The sequence below is a fragment of the Lepidothrix coronata genome, unplaced genomic scaffold, assembly GCF_001604755.1.
Source record: "Lepidothrix coronata isolate B3197 unplaced genomic scaffold, Lepidothrix_coronata-1.0 Scaffold93, whole genome shotgun sequence".
In the NCBI taxonomy this organism is placed as follows: domain Eukaryota; kingdom Metazoa; phylum Chordata; class Aves; order Passeriformes; family Pipridae; genus Lepidothrix; species Lepidothrix coronata.
In genome coordinates, this window is record NW_016690273.1 from 2,179,244 (window position 1) to 2,195,657 (window position 16,414).

The window sequence follows — 16,414 nt, forward strand, 5'->3', positions numbered from 1 at the left end:
TAGTGTCTGTAGCAGGGCTGCTGGTGGGAAGTTTGGGAAGTGAACTGGTGTATTGCAAGTGCTCTGTGTCCAGTCATGAGCCAGAGAGTTTGGCAAGGCTTATCCCATCCAGTGGTCTCTTTCTAGCAGAGGCCAGCACCAAATATGTTCAACAAGGGGACAAAGACACTTGGAACATGCCCCAAAACTTTTCTCCTGGTTTTTGCTAGCTGAAAGTAGGCATTTTTTCTAAAGCAAAAGGTTTTTTCCCCCCGTATATCTTCTAAATCTAGCAAAAAGTATTTATCAAATGTTATGTAGCAGTTGGACTCAGTGATCCTGATGGGTCCCTTCCAACTCAGCATATTTTATGGTTCTATACAGTGTATGAGTGTCACGTGAGTATGCAAAAGGTACAACACCAAGTACATTAGCCTGATGTAGCTTGCATTACAGCTTCATTGCCTACTGGCTTGTTTTGCCTGAAACCCAGTGTTTATGTGGAGAAAACACCTATATTTAAGTGGGTTGCTAATTCTTCCACTAGCATTTTACCCAGTTGGTTCATCAGTTGAATTGTTCTGTGCAGTTTGATGGGGCTGTGATAACTTGTTCCAGTTCATTTCACTCGGATGCTCTGGGGGCTGTGGTAGCTGCCCTGGCACGTGGCCTGATTGCTGGGCCTCACTGTGCCCTTGTTGGTAACAATGGCACCATTCAGATTCTCTCGCTGGCATCAGTCATTCCACCTTTCCCTTCATCCCTGTCTGCTGAGCCTGCTTTCATAAACCCTGGGCACCTACAGCCGATACGGTGGCACTGCCAGTGTAAGGAGTGGTGCTGCTCTGTCTCCTTCAGCAGCATAGGGGATCCCAGATCCTGGTGGGAGCTGTGCTTCCCGATCTCCCCATCACATCACAGTCCCAGGGCCTGGTTAGTTCCCTCCTCCAGCCAGTGGTCTCTCCCTGCTCTCCACAGAGCAATCTTCAGTCGGAGCAACAAAGCCCCTGTTTATTCCGTCTGTTTTCCCCATGGACTGAGACCTGCTGTGTCTGCAAAATGCCAAGACCTGCTGTTCCCACGGCTTCCCCCATCTCTGTGTCTTGGAGGAAGTGTGCTTTCTTTTCTTTGCTGCATGCTTTCTGCTTGGTGTGACCGATGGAATGATCTCCACCTCCCCCCTTGCTTTGCCCTCTTGTCCTCCTGGGGCCCGACACTGAGGAAACACCAGTGGGAAGGACAAGCAGGGCAGCACAGGTTTTAGTTCCAACCTGGAATGATCTCTCTGGACAAAAAGACTCCTCTGTGTGGAGACAGCTGCTTGCCAACCTGACAGTACAAAACAAGATCCCTGTCAAGGTGCAAAATATCAGGAGCAGTGTCCTCGCTGGGGTTTTAAACCAGTGCAATGAAGCAGAGCTCCTTGATGGCAGCAGTGCCAGTGCTGATGATTTGTTATAATGTGGGTACAGTGCCCCAAACCGTGGGTGTCAGGAATGTGCATTCTGCTCTCTTCAGCTGTCTCCCAGCTCCTGTGATGTGCCTGGCACATGCCATCGTGCTGGAGAGCCGCAGGGACACTGGACAGGGGTCAGAGGGGTGAGCAGTGAAGGCTGAGCTGTGGCTGTAGTTCAGCCTCAGCAGTCTTTGCCTAGAAACTCCTTCTGCAGAGCAGTGAAAAGCCTGTTGGGTTAGCAAGCCCTTGTGGTGCATCCCATCCTGGACCTGGAATAAGTCTTCCTTGGAGGAGAGAGGTGTTGCTGTTGCCCGTGGGGCTCTTTGAGAACCCGAGCAGGAAACGTGAGTAATTTTTAAATACCTCTCATCAAGGTCACACAATCTTGGCTTTGCTTCCAGGTAGTGGCCTGTGGTGGCATTGTCAGCAGGTACTTGGAAGCTGGACATCAAAGCTTTTGTGTCCACCCTGTGCTGGTGCTGCTGAGGCACCTCGAGTGCTGTGTCCACTTTGGGGACCATCAGGACAAGAAGGACATTGAGGGGCTGGAGCATGTCCAGGGAAGGGAACGGAGCTGGGGAAGGGGCTGGAGCACCAGGAGCAGCTCAGGGAGCTGGGGGGGCTCAGCCTGGAGAAAAGGAGGCTCAGGGGGGACCTTCTGGCTCTGCAACTCCCTGACAGGAGGGGGGAGTTGGGGGGGGTTCGAGCTCTGCTCCCAGGGAAAAGGGACAGGAGGAGAGGAAACAACCTCAGGCTGTGCCAGGGAGGGTCAGGTTGGACATCAGGAGGAATTTCTTCACGGAAAGGGTGGTCAGGCATTGGAAGGGGCTGCTCAGGGAGGTGGTGGAGTCCCCATCCCTGGAGGTGTCCAAGGAAGGACTGGATGTGGCACTCAGTGCTCTGGGCTGGGGGACAAGGTGGGGGTGGGGCACAGGGGGGACTCGATGATCTCAGAGGCCTTTTTCCCACCCAAATTAGATGATTCTGTGAAATGATTCTGTGATTCCTCAGCCACCTCACCAGCACAGAGCCATCCTGCCAATGGTAGGAGCTGGGATGCTCAACTTCCAGCATCCTTGTTTGCCAGTGTGCATGAGTGGTTCTGTGCCCCCAGTGATGTGTTCGTCAAACCCTGCTACTGTTTGCTCTTGGCTTGGGACTGTTACCCCCTCAAATCCCTGTGGAAGCACAAGACTGAACCTCTGTGCTTTCTGCTGAACTGTCTGTTCTCAGTGTAGCACTGCGAGGCTGGGGCAGAGCTTTTCCTACCCTGCGATGAGAAAGGAGCTGACGCTGCAGCAGGAGCTCGGCAGCCAGAGAGCTGTGCAGTGAACACTCTTAACCCCCCTGACCCCAGGCCCGACCTCGTGCCACACACACTTCCGAAGGCACTGAGCTCCCTCAGTGCTGTGCCTCATAACTCACGAGCCCGAACAATATTGGCTCCAAACTGTGGGGTTTGAACTGTTCTGACCTTTGTGTGCTCAGACCCTCCTCCTACTGTAGGCCTTGAATGGGTTGTCCCGAAGTCTTTGATACGGGATATTTAGGAGTGGAAGAGGGAGTGCAGGGAGCAGAGGGAGATTGGGAGCAGGGCTGCAGCATTACACTGAAAGGATCTTTTGACCCATCCTGCCATCATTGTGGTAAAGATTATCAAGATGTTCGCAAAATGTGCTACAGTGTAAGCTCGTGAGCAAATATAACAGTCACTCTGAGTCTTCTATCCTTGAGTTTTTTTATAAATAGTGAACTGTTATGGCCATATATTAGTTACAGAGTGTAATCCCCCTTTGTGGACAGGGAAACTGAGGCAACTAATGCAGTGTCTCACCAAGGTTACATGGGAAGGCTGTGGCACACTGGGAGCCTGCATTGCAGAACTGGGCCTAAATAGCTCTGAGGGAACTTCAGTTTTTGGAAAAATACTCTCTCTGCTAAAAAGCTCCAAGAAAGTTTCATGCATGCACTGGCTGACAAGATCACAAATCGTATCTCCCTCAGGTTGGTCATCTGTTTTAGTAGCTCTTTGTTTTCTTAAATCAACTAATTTTAATTAAAGCATGAGATATGCTTCCTAAAAGTTACATCAGCTGAGATTGTAGAATTAACTCTTTACTTTTTGTATGGCATAGAATCACAGAATGGTTTGGGGTGGAAGGAACCTTAAAGCTCGTCTCATTCCAACCCCTTGCCATGGAGAGGGACACCTTCCACTAGACCAGGCTGCTTGGACTCGGATAGCTGTGCTCACTGAGCAGGGAAGGAAGTGCTTATTCTTCCAGCTGGACTCCAAGTCTCCCTTGAGAGGTGGCTCTTAGGAAGAACGGGCTCATCCATTACAAATTAATGCCTTAAAAGTTGGTCATCCTTTCCTCTCCCCTAAGGTTTCCTCATCCAGCTCTTGCTCCACAGGAGGATGGTTTCAAACAGAGCTGGTGGAGGGTTTATTTGTTTCCACAGGGCTGCTTTCGGATGCATAGAAAACTGGTGCTTGAACCAACATCTGGAAGCTTGTTTTCTCTCAAAATAAATACTTCATTCTGCTACCTCTTCTCAGAGACTCCTCTTTTTTAACTTATAAATCAAGCACCAGCTTGCAGGAGAGAGAGAGGCTGAAATCTCTGTTGTTTTGGCCTTATTTCTCACCTCTTTGCGTCTTCTTCCCTGGCTCTCTCTTCTCCTGAGTACCTGACTTGTTTCTTTCCACTTACAGGGCTTGGCCTTTATTTGTTCTCCTTCAAAATTTGCCAAAAATGTCTGTAGATACTGAGATGCTGGTGGTGATCCCCCTTGGGGCTGTAGCCTTGTAGCAGGGGTCAGGCTGAGTCACTGAGCCTTCAAAACCCCAATTCAGTTGTGTATTTTCCTGTCTTGCTCAAACTGACTGTATTCTTTCTCTTTTGATCCTTAAACTGCATGTTCTTGGGGACCAGGAAGGCTCGGGTCTGTCACCAGGGGGTTTGGCAGGGGATATCACATGGCCCACCGTTAGGGTTTTCGATGTACAAGTGATGCAAAACAGAAATAATCCCTAAATACATTAACCTGTCAGGATAAAAAAAAAAAAGTGCCTTTTTAGTTACGTAACTTGCAAAGGGCAGTCCTGGGATGTCTAAAATGTGTCTTCAGCTGTAGGTGTGAGTGCACAATATCAATGTTTTCTTCTCAAAATGCGTAGGCTGGTCGCTGCTTTTCTCGACACTGCCAGTTTTTGCTGCCATATGTTCTTCTTTTGCAAAACCTTTAGCACTGTTAACTTGGCTTGATGTAAACAGATGATGCTGCATCTTATGTTCCAAATTGCTAAGGCTGCAGAGGCACCACCTGGAATCGTGCATGTGTGACTGGTCTGTCCTAAACTGAAAGCTCTGCCTACCCCACCTTTTCTTCCAGTGGTTTGTCTCCAGAAGGAGATGAGGGATTTCCAGTGCCAGACAGAATGGGGGTGTGAAGAGCTGTGGTGCCACCTCAGTCTGGGGTTCGGTTGGTGTCTCCAGAAGGGGTTTGTCTCACCCTGTGTCTCTCCTGCAAACAGGACGTCAACGCCGGCGAGGGGAGCGAGTTCACCGACAGCGGCATCGAGGGAGCGGCCACCGATACCGACCTGCTGTCCCGGCGCTCCAATGCCACCACCTCCAGCTACTCCCCGACAGCCAGCCGGGCCTTCATTGGCAGCGACAGCGGGAGCAGCTCCACGGGTGATGGGCTCCGCCAGGGCGTGTACGAGAACTTCCGCCGGGAGCTGGAGATGAGCACGGCCAACAGCGGGGAGCTGGAGGAGGCCGGCTCTGCCCTCAGCGACGAGCAGAGCAGCGGCACCCTCAGCTCCCCCGGCCAGTCCGACATCCTGCTCACGGCTGCCCAGGGCACCGTGAGGAAAGCGGGAGCCCTGGCCGTGAAGAACTTCCTGGTGCACAAGAAGAACAAGAAAGTGGAGTCGGCCACGCGCAGGAAGTGGAAGCACTACTGGGTTTCCCTGAAAGGTACAGGGAAGGCGTCCTGTGGGTTGGGAATTGCTGCCGATGGTGAAACCAGTGGCCTTACAAAAGCTGCTGTGAGCTTCAGGGGAGTTAACATAAAGTCTGAGGAATGGTCCCGCTGCCTTGCAGAAGAGGTTGTGTTTGATGGCTGTGGATGTGCTCCCACCTGTGCCGTGTGTGCAGCCCGAGGCATGTGGCTGTGCTGCACAGCACTGAGGTTCATGCCCTGCTGGCACCACCCAAGGTGGCTTCCCTGAGTGTTTCCTTTAGGAGGTTTGTCCATGGCTTGCTGACAAACTAAATAACCATGTGCAGCTGTGGGCATGTGATGGTGTGAGTTTGTTGGTGGTGCCAGTGGCCTGTGTTCAGATAGGGGCTCTGCCGTGGCGTGCCTTCCTCTTGCACCTCTTGGGCTTCACAGAATAGACAAAAAGCCATGGTTTGGTCACTGAGGCTGGAGTGTGGCTTGGTGGATGTTTGCTCTGGCTGTGTCACCCATCCTGAGCATCTCTCCTCAGCTGCCTGGGACACAGACCCTTTTCTCCCAGAATTTCTGCAGTTCCTGCAAGGCACGTGCTCATAAATGCACAGAGGTGTTAATGGAGCAGTGGAGCTCAGGAGCTGACCTCCTGGTGTGACCTCTAATTAATCTTCATGTGGTTCATCAGCAGGAAACCAGTTTGGGGACTGGCCTCGCTCTCTTCCACCACAGCTCAAGACGGGGGAGGCAGAGCTGTGTTTCCTGCTGTTGGTGGGATCACCCAGAAAGCTCAGCATGGTTAAACCCCGTCCTCCCTACACTTAGAGCACTTGTTTGTTTTTAATTTGCAGCGCTATTTTAAAAGCAACAGCAAAGTTAGGAGCCAGCTTTTCCTTGGGGTGGTTAGAGGGATGGGGAAATGGAAGAGGAGAAGGGGAGGTGAGGGGCAAGGGACAGCCCTAATCCCCTGAGAGGGGGGCCCTGTGGCAGGAAGGTCTTGCTGTGAGGAGCAGGCAAACAAAGGGCCATCTGGGAGGAAAAAGGGGAAGGATGAGCAGGAGTAGATGTTGTTTTGAAGTGCTTTGACTCAAGTGGAGTGTTAGCGCCTTGGATTGCTGTGCCTTAATACTGCCAGTGTTTAACCCAGGCTTTGAAGTGAACAGCTGCCATTGTTTGGCTGCAAATACTTCTCTGAGAGGCCGGGTACCCGGCCATCCCTTTGCACTGAGACGGCTGATTCCAGTGGCACAGAAAGTGTGTGCCAGCATAAAACCAACTGGAGATAATGTGGGAAGGTTGGAGAGGAGACCCTTTTTCTTCTTCTTTTTTTTTTTTTCTGGAATATCCCAAATTTTAGGCTTGCTGTATACTTTTTTTTTCCTTCCCTGAGAGGATTGTAAAGATTATTTTGGAACACCAAGCAGGTTGGTTGCTGTCCTCAGCTAACATGTGTTCCTCTTTGAGCTTTTTGTCTGTCAGTCAGTGAGGACAGCTCATTCCAGCCCATTTTAATTCCAGTTACTGTCTGCATCCAGTAATTAAATCGCTTGATCTTTGCCTTGCAGGGACTGTAGCTGCAGCTGCAGAGGCTGAGGCTGGGCTGTGCCTGGAGGCCTGTCTGCTCCCAGGGCTGGCTCACAGCTGGCTGTCACCCTCAGGGGACACACGGGGTGGCAGTGGACGACCCCCACTTTGGGATTTGTTACGAAGTTTCTCGTCTGGGGCTGTATTTTACTGCCCATGACTTTCTCAGCTCTGTTTTGGCAGTCCTAGGGAGAACAAAATGACCTGCTGGGTCAGGGCTTGGTGTCCCCGTGTCATGGAAACCCTGCCTTGTGGGGCTGAAAACTGGGCAGTTGCTGGTGCTCTCCACTGTGAGGCTGAAAACCTGGACAGGCCCTGGCAAATCTTCCCTGTGCCAGTTTATTTACAGTCCTGAGTCTCAGCGCTGAATAGATGCAGGGTGGCATTTAAATGTCTTACTTGCTAACACAGGATGGTCTCTTGCAGGGTGCACGTTGTTCTTCTATGAGACTGATGGCAGGTCTGGCATTGACCACAACAGCATCCCAAAACACGCTGTCTGGGTGGAGAACAGCATCGTGCAGGCTGTGCCAGAGCACCCCAAGAAGGACTTCGTCTTCTGTCTCAGCAACTCCCTTGGGGATGCTTTCCTCTTCCAGGTGGGTCTGGTTCAAGGGGCTTACAAAGTTGTTCTCTTGTTCTGTCTCTGATGAAGAAGCTTCTCTGTGGTAGGATGTGCCCCCATGGCATCACTCCCCAGAGCAAAAAATATAATTGCACTGTCCTGTAGGTCCTTGCAGCTCACATAAACAAAGGGCTGCATTCTCAAACTGGTGCAAAACTAAAAAGACCTTCTGACCCAAATGGAGTGGTGCTGGCTTACATCTTGAAGAGACTGAGTATCTGAGGGCATGCTGAAAAAAAAATCATGTTTTTGCAGACCAGCTTCTCTGCCACCTCAGTGGGATTTTTCCTCAGCTTCTAGTGTAGTACTGCCCTGCCACATGGTTCCTTCCTGGGAAGGGGACATGTATTTTGCCACCTGGAGAGCTTCCTCAAGGTGATGATCTACTGATTTGGAGTCATGGATTCACAGAATGGTTTGCGATGGAAGGGACCTTAAAGATCATCCAGTTCCTCCCCCTGCCATGGGCAGGGACACCTCCCACTGTCCCAACTTGCTCCAAGCCCTGTCCAACCCAGCCTTGGACACTTCCAGGGATGGGGCAGCCACAGCTTCTCTGGGCAACCTGTGCCAGGGCCTCACCACCCTCAGAGGGAAGGATTTCTTCCTAATATCCAATCTAAACCTACGCTCTGTCAGTTTGAAGACATTCCCTCTTGTCCCTTCACTCCAGGCCCTTGTAAGAAGTCTCTCCGTCTTTCCTGAAGACTCCCTTCAGGTCCCGGAAGGCCACAATCAGGTCACCCCAACGCTTCTCTTCTCCAGGCTGAACAATCCCAATCTCCCAACCTTCCCTCCCAGCAGAGCTGCTCCATCCCTCTGATCCTCTTGGTACCTCCCCTGGACTCTCTCCAGCAGCTCCATGTCCTTCCTGTGCTGTTCCCCAGGGCTGGAAGCAGCTCTGCAGGGGGGTCTCACCTGAGGGGGCAGAGGGACAGAATCCCCCCCTCCCCTGCTGCCCATGCTGTGGGATCAGCCCAGGATCTTTTCCACGCAGTTTTCTAAGGAAAACCCTTCATTCTCATAGGATTAATGCCAGTGGATGTGAAGTACTGAAAAGGTCACAGTTTGAGGCACGTGGGGCCTTACCCATTAAAAGCCCTGTGTTGTCATACCATGGGTAGGTTTTCATGTTGGGAAAAAGCAAAAACCAGCCTTTTCAGATGAAAACCAGTCATTTATATTGCCTTGCAGAAATGTTTCACGATGTATCCCTTCTGCCATGGAAACCATGCATGGCTAGTGAAGCAGAAGGGAAGGAAGGTATGAGTTGGGGCGCAGGGAAGGGGGTCAGCTGCAGTGGTGGGAGCGGCGTGAGGGATGTGCTGGCCCTGCTGCCCTCACAGCAGTGGTACTTCCTTCTCATGTCCCACACACCACCCACACACAGCACAGTGCTGTAGTAGCGGGTTTGACCTGCAGAAGACTATTTCTGTCCCATGGAGAATGTGTACATAGGGAGAAAAACAGAGTTGCTTTGTGATGCCCACAGATATTGGACATCTTGTAACAAGCCTTCCCACTGCATTGCACCTAGAGACATCACATTCCTCCTACACAACCATGCCTTGCTCAGTCACTTCTGATTGTGCCTACACAGATCCAGTACTTGCAGATGTCACATGAATTTTCCAGGAGCTCAGAGGAACTTGTGATACCACGTATTTATGTGTCAGGTGTTTGCAGCTTGTTTGTGTGGTCCTTTCCATTGGGAAGGGCAGTGATTCCTCTTGCCTGCTGATCTGCCAGAAGAGTCTTCAGATCCTAAAATCCACTCTAGATTCTTTTTCCCCCCTCCCTCCCCAGGAAACCAAAAAGAAAACTGAATGTAATGGTATACAGATAATATTTTGAAATTCATTAAGCTAAAAAATACGACCCCTTCCTGTTAGGAATTAATAAAACTGTCTCACTGTACGTCCAGTGCTGCTCTCTTCTCTGCTGGGGATGATGTTTCACCAACTGGCTGTAGGCAAAGTGCCTCCCATTCTGCAAATAATTCCTCTATTTCCAGCAGAAATTGCTCATCAAGGAGGGCTCAGTGATGGGGATAAGACATTGTAAGCCCCTGTCTGTGAATGAGAGTTTGTTAATGGTATTGTCTGGGCAGGGAGCCTGACAAATTTAAGCAATATCCAGTGCCAACTGAAGACAAGGAAATTGGGAGTAAGAAGTCAGTCATTCCTGTGTAGGCCCTGTGTGCTGCTTAGGACTTCTAACCTGAGTTAAGGAAAGTGGTGCCATTCTGGGACATTTGTGTCTTACTTGTTTCAGTCCCCAAAAGTTTTGGGAACAGCAGCCTGAAGTCCAGCCTGTGCATATGTGATTTCCAGAGCAGGCTTCTCTGGGAATCTCTCCCTGGCTTCAGTGAGCCTCATCCTTTGCTGTTGGTTGTGACCGCAGCAAGGATGACCTTCCTCATCTATGCCAGCAACTGGAGAAGTCATGCTGTGCTCTCTATTAATAGATCAGGTGTCATCAGGAAGTTTAATTAGAACAAGGTGGTTTGGCACCTTGATACTTTTCCAGCCAGGAGCCAAATACCAGTGTGACTATTGCTACAGGCTGACACTCAGAGTCCTCTGCAACCCTGAGTTTTTTTACAACCTACTGTACAAAGGAATAGAGTTTAGTAAGAAGCCTAAAAGGATTGAGTTTTTATTTGGAAGGTCTGGAAAAGGAATACTTTGAAATATTCTTCTTTCTGTGTCAAAAGCCTCTAATCAGAATAGTCCTTTTCCAGAAATATGTACTGATGTCCCTGGTATCTCATGGAATGGTTTGGGTTGGAAGGGACCTTAGAGATCATCCAGTCCCACCCCCTGCCATGGGCAGGGACACCTTCCACTAGACCAGGTTGCTCCAAGCCCTGTCCAACCTGACCTTGGACACTTCTAGGGAGGGAAAGTGTTCCCTTTTCCCAAGCTGTCACATGCATGCTTGGAAGGGACAGTAGCAGAGCTGTAAAAATTAGGATGAGCCTGCTCTTAATGGTAACAGCGTTGTCCTCAGAGGGCTTTGGGACTTTCAGAAGTTGAAAGCTCTATGCACCATATTAAAGCTGCTCATAGTTATCATGGTCACATTTTATGCCATTGATTTATTACTAACTGTTGCGTGCCAGAAAAACTCTCCATTCCTAGGAAGAACACAGAGGCTGGTGCATTCACTGCATTAAGGAACTGGGAGTTTAGAAAACATCATTAAATGCTGAGCTACAAATTATGGCAGCATGGCATTGAACAAGGAAGGCGATTCCTGAGACCTTACTGGGAAGCTGCAAGGCACAGATATAGGTGTAATTCCAAGTGCTGAGGGCCTGGTGCCAAGTTAAAAATGGCCTCCTTAAGGATGAGGGGGCGTTTATTACTGCCACAGAAATAAATGGATTTAAGGGCTTTGAATCTTGAGATCAAAGGGAGAGGAAACTCCTCGGAATTGCATTTGTTAGTCTCCAATCGATTTTAAAGAGGATCCTGACTTCTTTTCCCTCTGTTTTGCTCTCCTCAGACCTGCAGCCAGACAGAGCTGGAGAACTGGATCACAGCGATCCACTCGGCCTGCGCGACGGCGGTGGCGCGGCAGCACCACAAGGAGGACACCGTGAAGCTCCTCAAGACTGAGATAAAAAAGCTGGAGCAGAAGATCGACATGGACGAGAAGATGAAGAAAATGGGTGAAATGCAGCTGTCCTCTGTCACAGACTCCAAGAAGAAGAAATCTCTCTTGCTCACGTTGAATTAAGTCCCCAGCAAGTGTTTAAGGCCTCCCTGGGATCAGTGGTAGCTCTGTCCTGCCCTCCTGTGCCTGAAGCAGGTGGGGTGTGTTGGCAGGAGAGATGGGCTGGCTGCCTTAGTTGCACCATTTCTCCAAGCAGTGTGCACTGAGGCACAGCATGGGCTGTCTTCTCCTGGCCTCCACCCACAGGATGTGGATAGCAGGCGGAGAGTGAAGGTCATGGCAGCAGAATTCCTTAGGGAACAGCTGCTCACAAATGTTGCTGCTGTTGTTTAAGGTGTGCCAGAGGCTGGTTCCTTGGCTGGCACATGGGGTGAAGAAGCCATCCTTGGTCACAAGGGCCTGCCTTGACCTCGTGGCTGCAGCCCTGGCTTCCCCTTGGGCCCTGCTCCTTCTGACTTCCAAGTGGACAACGTAGCTGGATTTCAGGAGCAGGGAGCCTCGAGCAGATGTCTCTCCCACTGCCGCAGCAGCACCTTATTTTAGGAAACTAAACATATGGCTCCTGCCTCACTCATTTGTAGCTCTTTTACCAGAGCTGCCAAATGTGCCTGTAATGCAAAACATGGGAAGTGGCCAGGGCTAAGCTGAAGAGATTTTGTATCCCCTGGAAGCCCATGAGAAGGGGGAATGGAGGGGGAAAAAGGGGGAAGATGCTCATGGCTGTTGAAAGGGCTCCACTCAAAGGCTGTCAGTCACAGCCTCTCTCTTTATGTAACTGAGTTTTTCTGGGTGCTTTGAAACTGTTTCCTATCAGCTGTTTGAATTATTTAGATAAATCCTTCCATGGGCTGATTGCAGTGCTCTTCCACTGATCAGATTAATTATCCCCAGTGCTTGGCACTCTGTTGGTGCTCACAGCAATGCTGCTCCTGCTGATTTGGGATGCTCTGTGTATGGAGTTTGGTGGGGTTTGGTCTTCTTGTTTCTCAGATGCTCTTGATGCATGAAAGAAGCCTCTTAAGGGACTGCTGAAAAGAGAATCCTGGAATACAAGGAAAATTAAAAATGAAATTTTAATCCTATTAATTAGCATTGTATCAAAGGAGCAGTTGTCCCAGGAGAAGGCTTCTACCATGAATGTAGAAAAAGTTGTTTTCCATCTAATGAAAACTCTTATTATTTGTATCCTTTGAGGGGTTGGAAGAGTGGGGGGATGTGGGAAAAATGAGGAATCGGGGTTTCTTGGGTGAGACCAGCAGTGGTGAAAAAAGGTGTGCTACTGGGAAAAGCATAAATTTTTTCAAGGCATTCACCACTCTTTTCTCCCTCCTCTTCCCTTCTCTTCTCATGCTCATCACTCCTCAATCTTCCCCTTGCACAGATCTTCGTTTGGGAGCAGAATCTGGAGCAGTTCCAGATGGACCTGTTCCGGTACCGCTGTTACCTGGCGAGTCTCCAGGGAGGGGAGCTCCCCAACCCCAAAAGGCTCCTGGCTTTCGCCAGCCGGCCCACCAAGGTCGCCATGGGCCGCCTTGGGATTTTCTCGGTCTCGTCCTTCCATGCACTGGTGAGTGTGGACAGAGGGCAGGGCTCACCTCTGCCAGCCTGCACGGCGCCGAGGTCACGTCGACCAGCAGCAGTGAGGGGTGAGCCCTCACCTCAGGGTGCAGGATATTCTGCTCCCTGAAAGGGGTGTGTGTTCCTAGATGTCCATTAAAAAGTAGATGCTTGCAGGCCATGGCCTTGTGGAAGTGGAACAACCATGTTTCTCCTAAGGTTGGGATTCTGGATGTCCAGACCTGCACTATAAACAGATTTTCTGGTTAATGTCCATGTACATTTGGGCTTGATCCAAAAGTCCCATGAAGTCAATGGGAGCCCTTCTTAGGCCCTCAGCATGTGTTGGCTTAGACCTTCTTGGGCATGGCTCACTTTGTGCCATATGGCTGAAACTACTGACCAATTAGTCTAATATCCGGTCTCCGCTGATCGACACCTGATGGTCCACAAAGGAGGGGGAACGTCATTCCCTCCTGCTCACAGTGTGGCAAATGATGTTTCAAGTGGTTGCTTAAACTTAAATGCTGTAACAACCCAGCTCAGGAAAGTACAGGGAAATGCATTGCAAAGTGCTGGGATTCTAATGAATTTAAATCAAGTTCTTGCAGTTTCGGCTTGGACTCCTGGAGGTTCACAGAAATAGCTGAGCTCCACTGTTGTCTTGTAGCTGTCAGCTGTACCCTTCAATTGAATGCAGAGCTGTAATTCAGGCAGGGGTGTTTTTATTCTCTCCTCTATGAAAAGATTAGCGTCATCATCCTGCTAATTGCTGGTGGATTTATTATATTTTTTAAGTGGCGGGCTGTAATTAGCATTTATGCTTATTTTTTTTGCATCTAGCAAAGCACTGAGCGTTAGCCTGAAAAACAGTCTGCCTCTTCATGCTGCTGTCTCTTGAGAGCCAAGGGAAAAAAAATTATGTTTTGAGTATGTTGTGCTGGAAAAGACACGTGCTTTCTTCTCCTCTCAGCAAACTCTTGTGTCCTCCTTTGCCCTCAATAACATGGAGAAATGTAACTCCGCGCTCCTCTGCTGCTGCGAGCCCTAATTGAAACTTCAGGAAGGGAATTTGCCAGAGAAGCTGTGGCTGCCTCATCCCTGGAAGTGTTCAAGGCTAGGTTGGATGGGTCTTGGAGCAATCTGGGATAGTGGAAAGTGTCCCTGCTCGTGGTAGGGGGAGGAACTGGATGATCTTTAAGGTCCCTTCCAACGCAAACCAGTCTGTGGTTCTGTGACTCGAGTGGGTGCTGCGTGGTGGTAGTGTGGCATCCCTAACTCTCCTGAGGACTGTACTCTGAGGATGTGCCGAGTTATCCCGGGTGCCTGTGCACAGATGTCCCAGGTACAGCTAGGGAACATCTCACAAGTCCAGGCTGTGGAAATGGAGACACCTGCAGTAGTGTTTAAGTTCTTTCGCTTGATTTCTCCAAGTTTCCCAAGGAGAACCACCATTCCTCACGCAGTTCCCTGGATACACCAGCCAGCCTTCCGTCCTTCCCAGCTTTGGATGAGGCCTTGGATCTGCTGCACCCAAACAACCAGTTCCTCAGCTCCGTAGCTCGGGGCATCACTGAGATTTGGGTGTTCCCTCTGGGGCTGCCAAATGTTTGACAGTCCCATTGTGCCGGTTTCGGCTGTGGGAACCCCGTCCCAAGGTGTTCCAGGAAGCTATGGCCGAGTCGGCAGGGCGGGTCTGTCTGTCTGTCTGGCTTTGCCTTGCCTCACATTCACACCTGCCATCCCCTACCACTCCCTTTTTGGCAGGAGAGGAGCTCTCTCTCCTGAGGCCACCAGGTGGGAAATCTGCTTCCACCTGGGCCCAAACACTTCCCCTCTGACTAATGTCACACTGATTCCCACCAGAGTTTCCTCACCACCCCTCAGAGAGTTGGGCTCAGCAAAGGCAAATGTCTTTTTGCTCCGAAGGGGTTGCCACTGGCCATTTTTGAAGCACCCCAGCAGTTAACATGGCTCTGATTGAAAGGGTCATTTTGTCCCTTCCCGTGTTTTGCTCACTCCTTCAGATGTCACTGTCTTTTAAGGAAGTGCAGGTTTTTAAATGCCACGACCTCCTTGCAAGCTTTTATCTGGCCTTGCTGCAGTTATGAGTCAGTTCCAGGATGCCCAGAGTGTTTCCACAGGAAAGAGCAGAGAGGAAGACTGAATTTTTGGGAAGCAACAGATAAGTTTGGGTATCTCAGATTTCACGTGTCCAGCTTTGAAACCTTGTCAGGAAAAGAAGAAAAGAACAAAAGAAAAAAAAAAAAACAACCCGCAAATGAAAAACCAAACCCCTTCACTGGTGTTGAGGCTTTGCTCTGTGATGATTAGGCTGCTTTAAAATATCTCAGATTAAATGCCAAAAAATGGAGTGGGGGTGTACTGTCCATGTCAGTTTTTGATGTTTGATGTTGGGAGATATGAGTTAAATTGCAAGAAGAAGGCAGTGGCCTGGCAGCATCACCACTGTGCCTGGAGTGAATACACTCTTTTGCCATAGGATTTACTTTTTTTTTCCAACCAGATTCTACTGTTTGGCAGAGGTAGGATGCTGTAACCTCTGATTTTAAAAGCATGTGGCATTGACAGGTGGCGGCTCGCACAGGGGAGTCGGGAGTGAGGAGAAGGACACAGGCCATGTCCAGATCTGCCAGCAAACGGAGAAGCAGGTTTTCTTCTCTTTGGGGGCTGGATACTACCTCGAAGAAAAAGCAAGGGAGGCCAAGCATTAATCAGGTAAGGGTGGGGAAGCCTGTGATACTGATATTTTCAAGGCTGTTTGGTAGTGTGCAGAATGCAGCTCGCACAGAGTCACTTACATCAAGCACTTCCACACCCAGCCTTAGCCTTGCCTGGTTAATCTTTCACAGTGTGTAGTCATCTCATTCCTCATCCTCTTCAGAAATCAGGACTGTAATTGCAGATCAGTGTAGAGCAGCTCCTGTCAAAGGTTTGGAGTTTGCCCTTTCTTTAGCTGATTTGGTTGTATTCTTCCTGTTGTTGCATTTTCGCTGCCTCTGCTTTTGCTGGAGGTGCTGTCCCTAATCTCAGGAGCAACAAAGCTTCATGTGTAAAACAGGTGCAACTTTGAAAGGAAAATAATAATGCAGACTTATTTGGTTATTTTTAATTTAAAACTACAAGTTTGTACAATACTTTAAATGTAGCTGAGCTGGGTGAAAACTTCCTAAAGTGACAAAAAGCTTTACATTTAGTAGGGACAGCCCTTGTTTTGCCTCAGATTTATAAAAAAAGCAAAAGTTGCAATGTTTCCACCCAGTCACTGCCCAGATCTTTCTCTAGAAAACGTGTTTCAGTGGGATAGGAAGGTGCTTCCCTGTTATTCTTTCCAAACATCCCTAATTATAGCTTTCAGTTTTTGAGAGCCATACCTCATCTAATTGCAGGAAATGTAGGCTCTGCTCTTCTTTCTTTTCTCTCAGTTTTTGTGGGGAGAGAGGCTCGGGACACACGTTCTGTTCCCCGTGATTTCTTCTGCCGTTTGTTAAGGCAGCAGTGGGTGTTTGTTTTGCTCAGCAGAGGATGGATGCTGCAGAATTGTTGAG

The 16,414-nt window shown here is 49.6% G+C and overlaps 1 protein-coding gene across 1 annotated transcript in view; it reads left to right on the forward strand.

Annotated features, from left to right (window-relative positions):
- Positions 1-16,414, forward strand: part of TIAM1 (T-cell lymphoma invasion and metastasis 1) — an 82,698-nt gene that overhangs the window by 13,629 nt on the left and 52,655 nt on the right. The window contains exons 3-7 of the mRNA XM_017821954.1: positions 4,974-5,421; positions 7,409-7,581; positions 11,118-11,337; positions 12,665-12,855; positions 15,438-15,584. Of these exons, the coding sequence (XP_017677443.1) occupies positions 4,974-5,421; positions 7,409-7,581; positions 11,118-11,337; positions 12,665-12,855; positions 15,438-15,584 (1,179 nt within the window). The remainder of the gene's footprint in view (positions 1-4,973; positions 5,422-7,408; positions 7,582-11,117; positions 11,338-12,664; positions 12,856-15,437; positions 15,585-16,414) is intronic.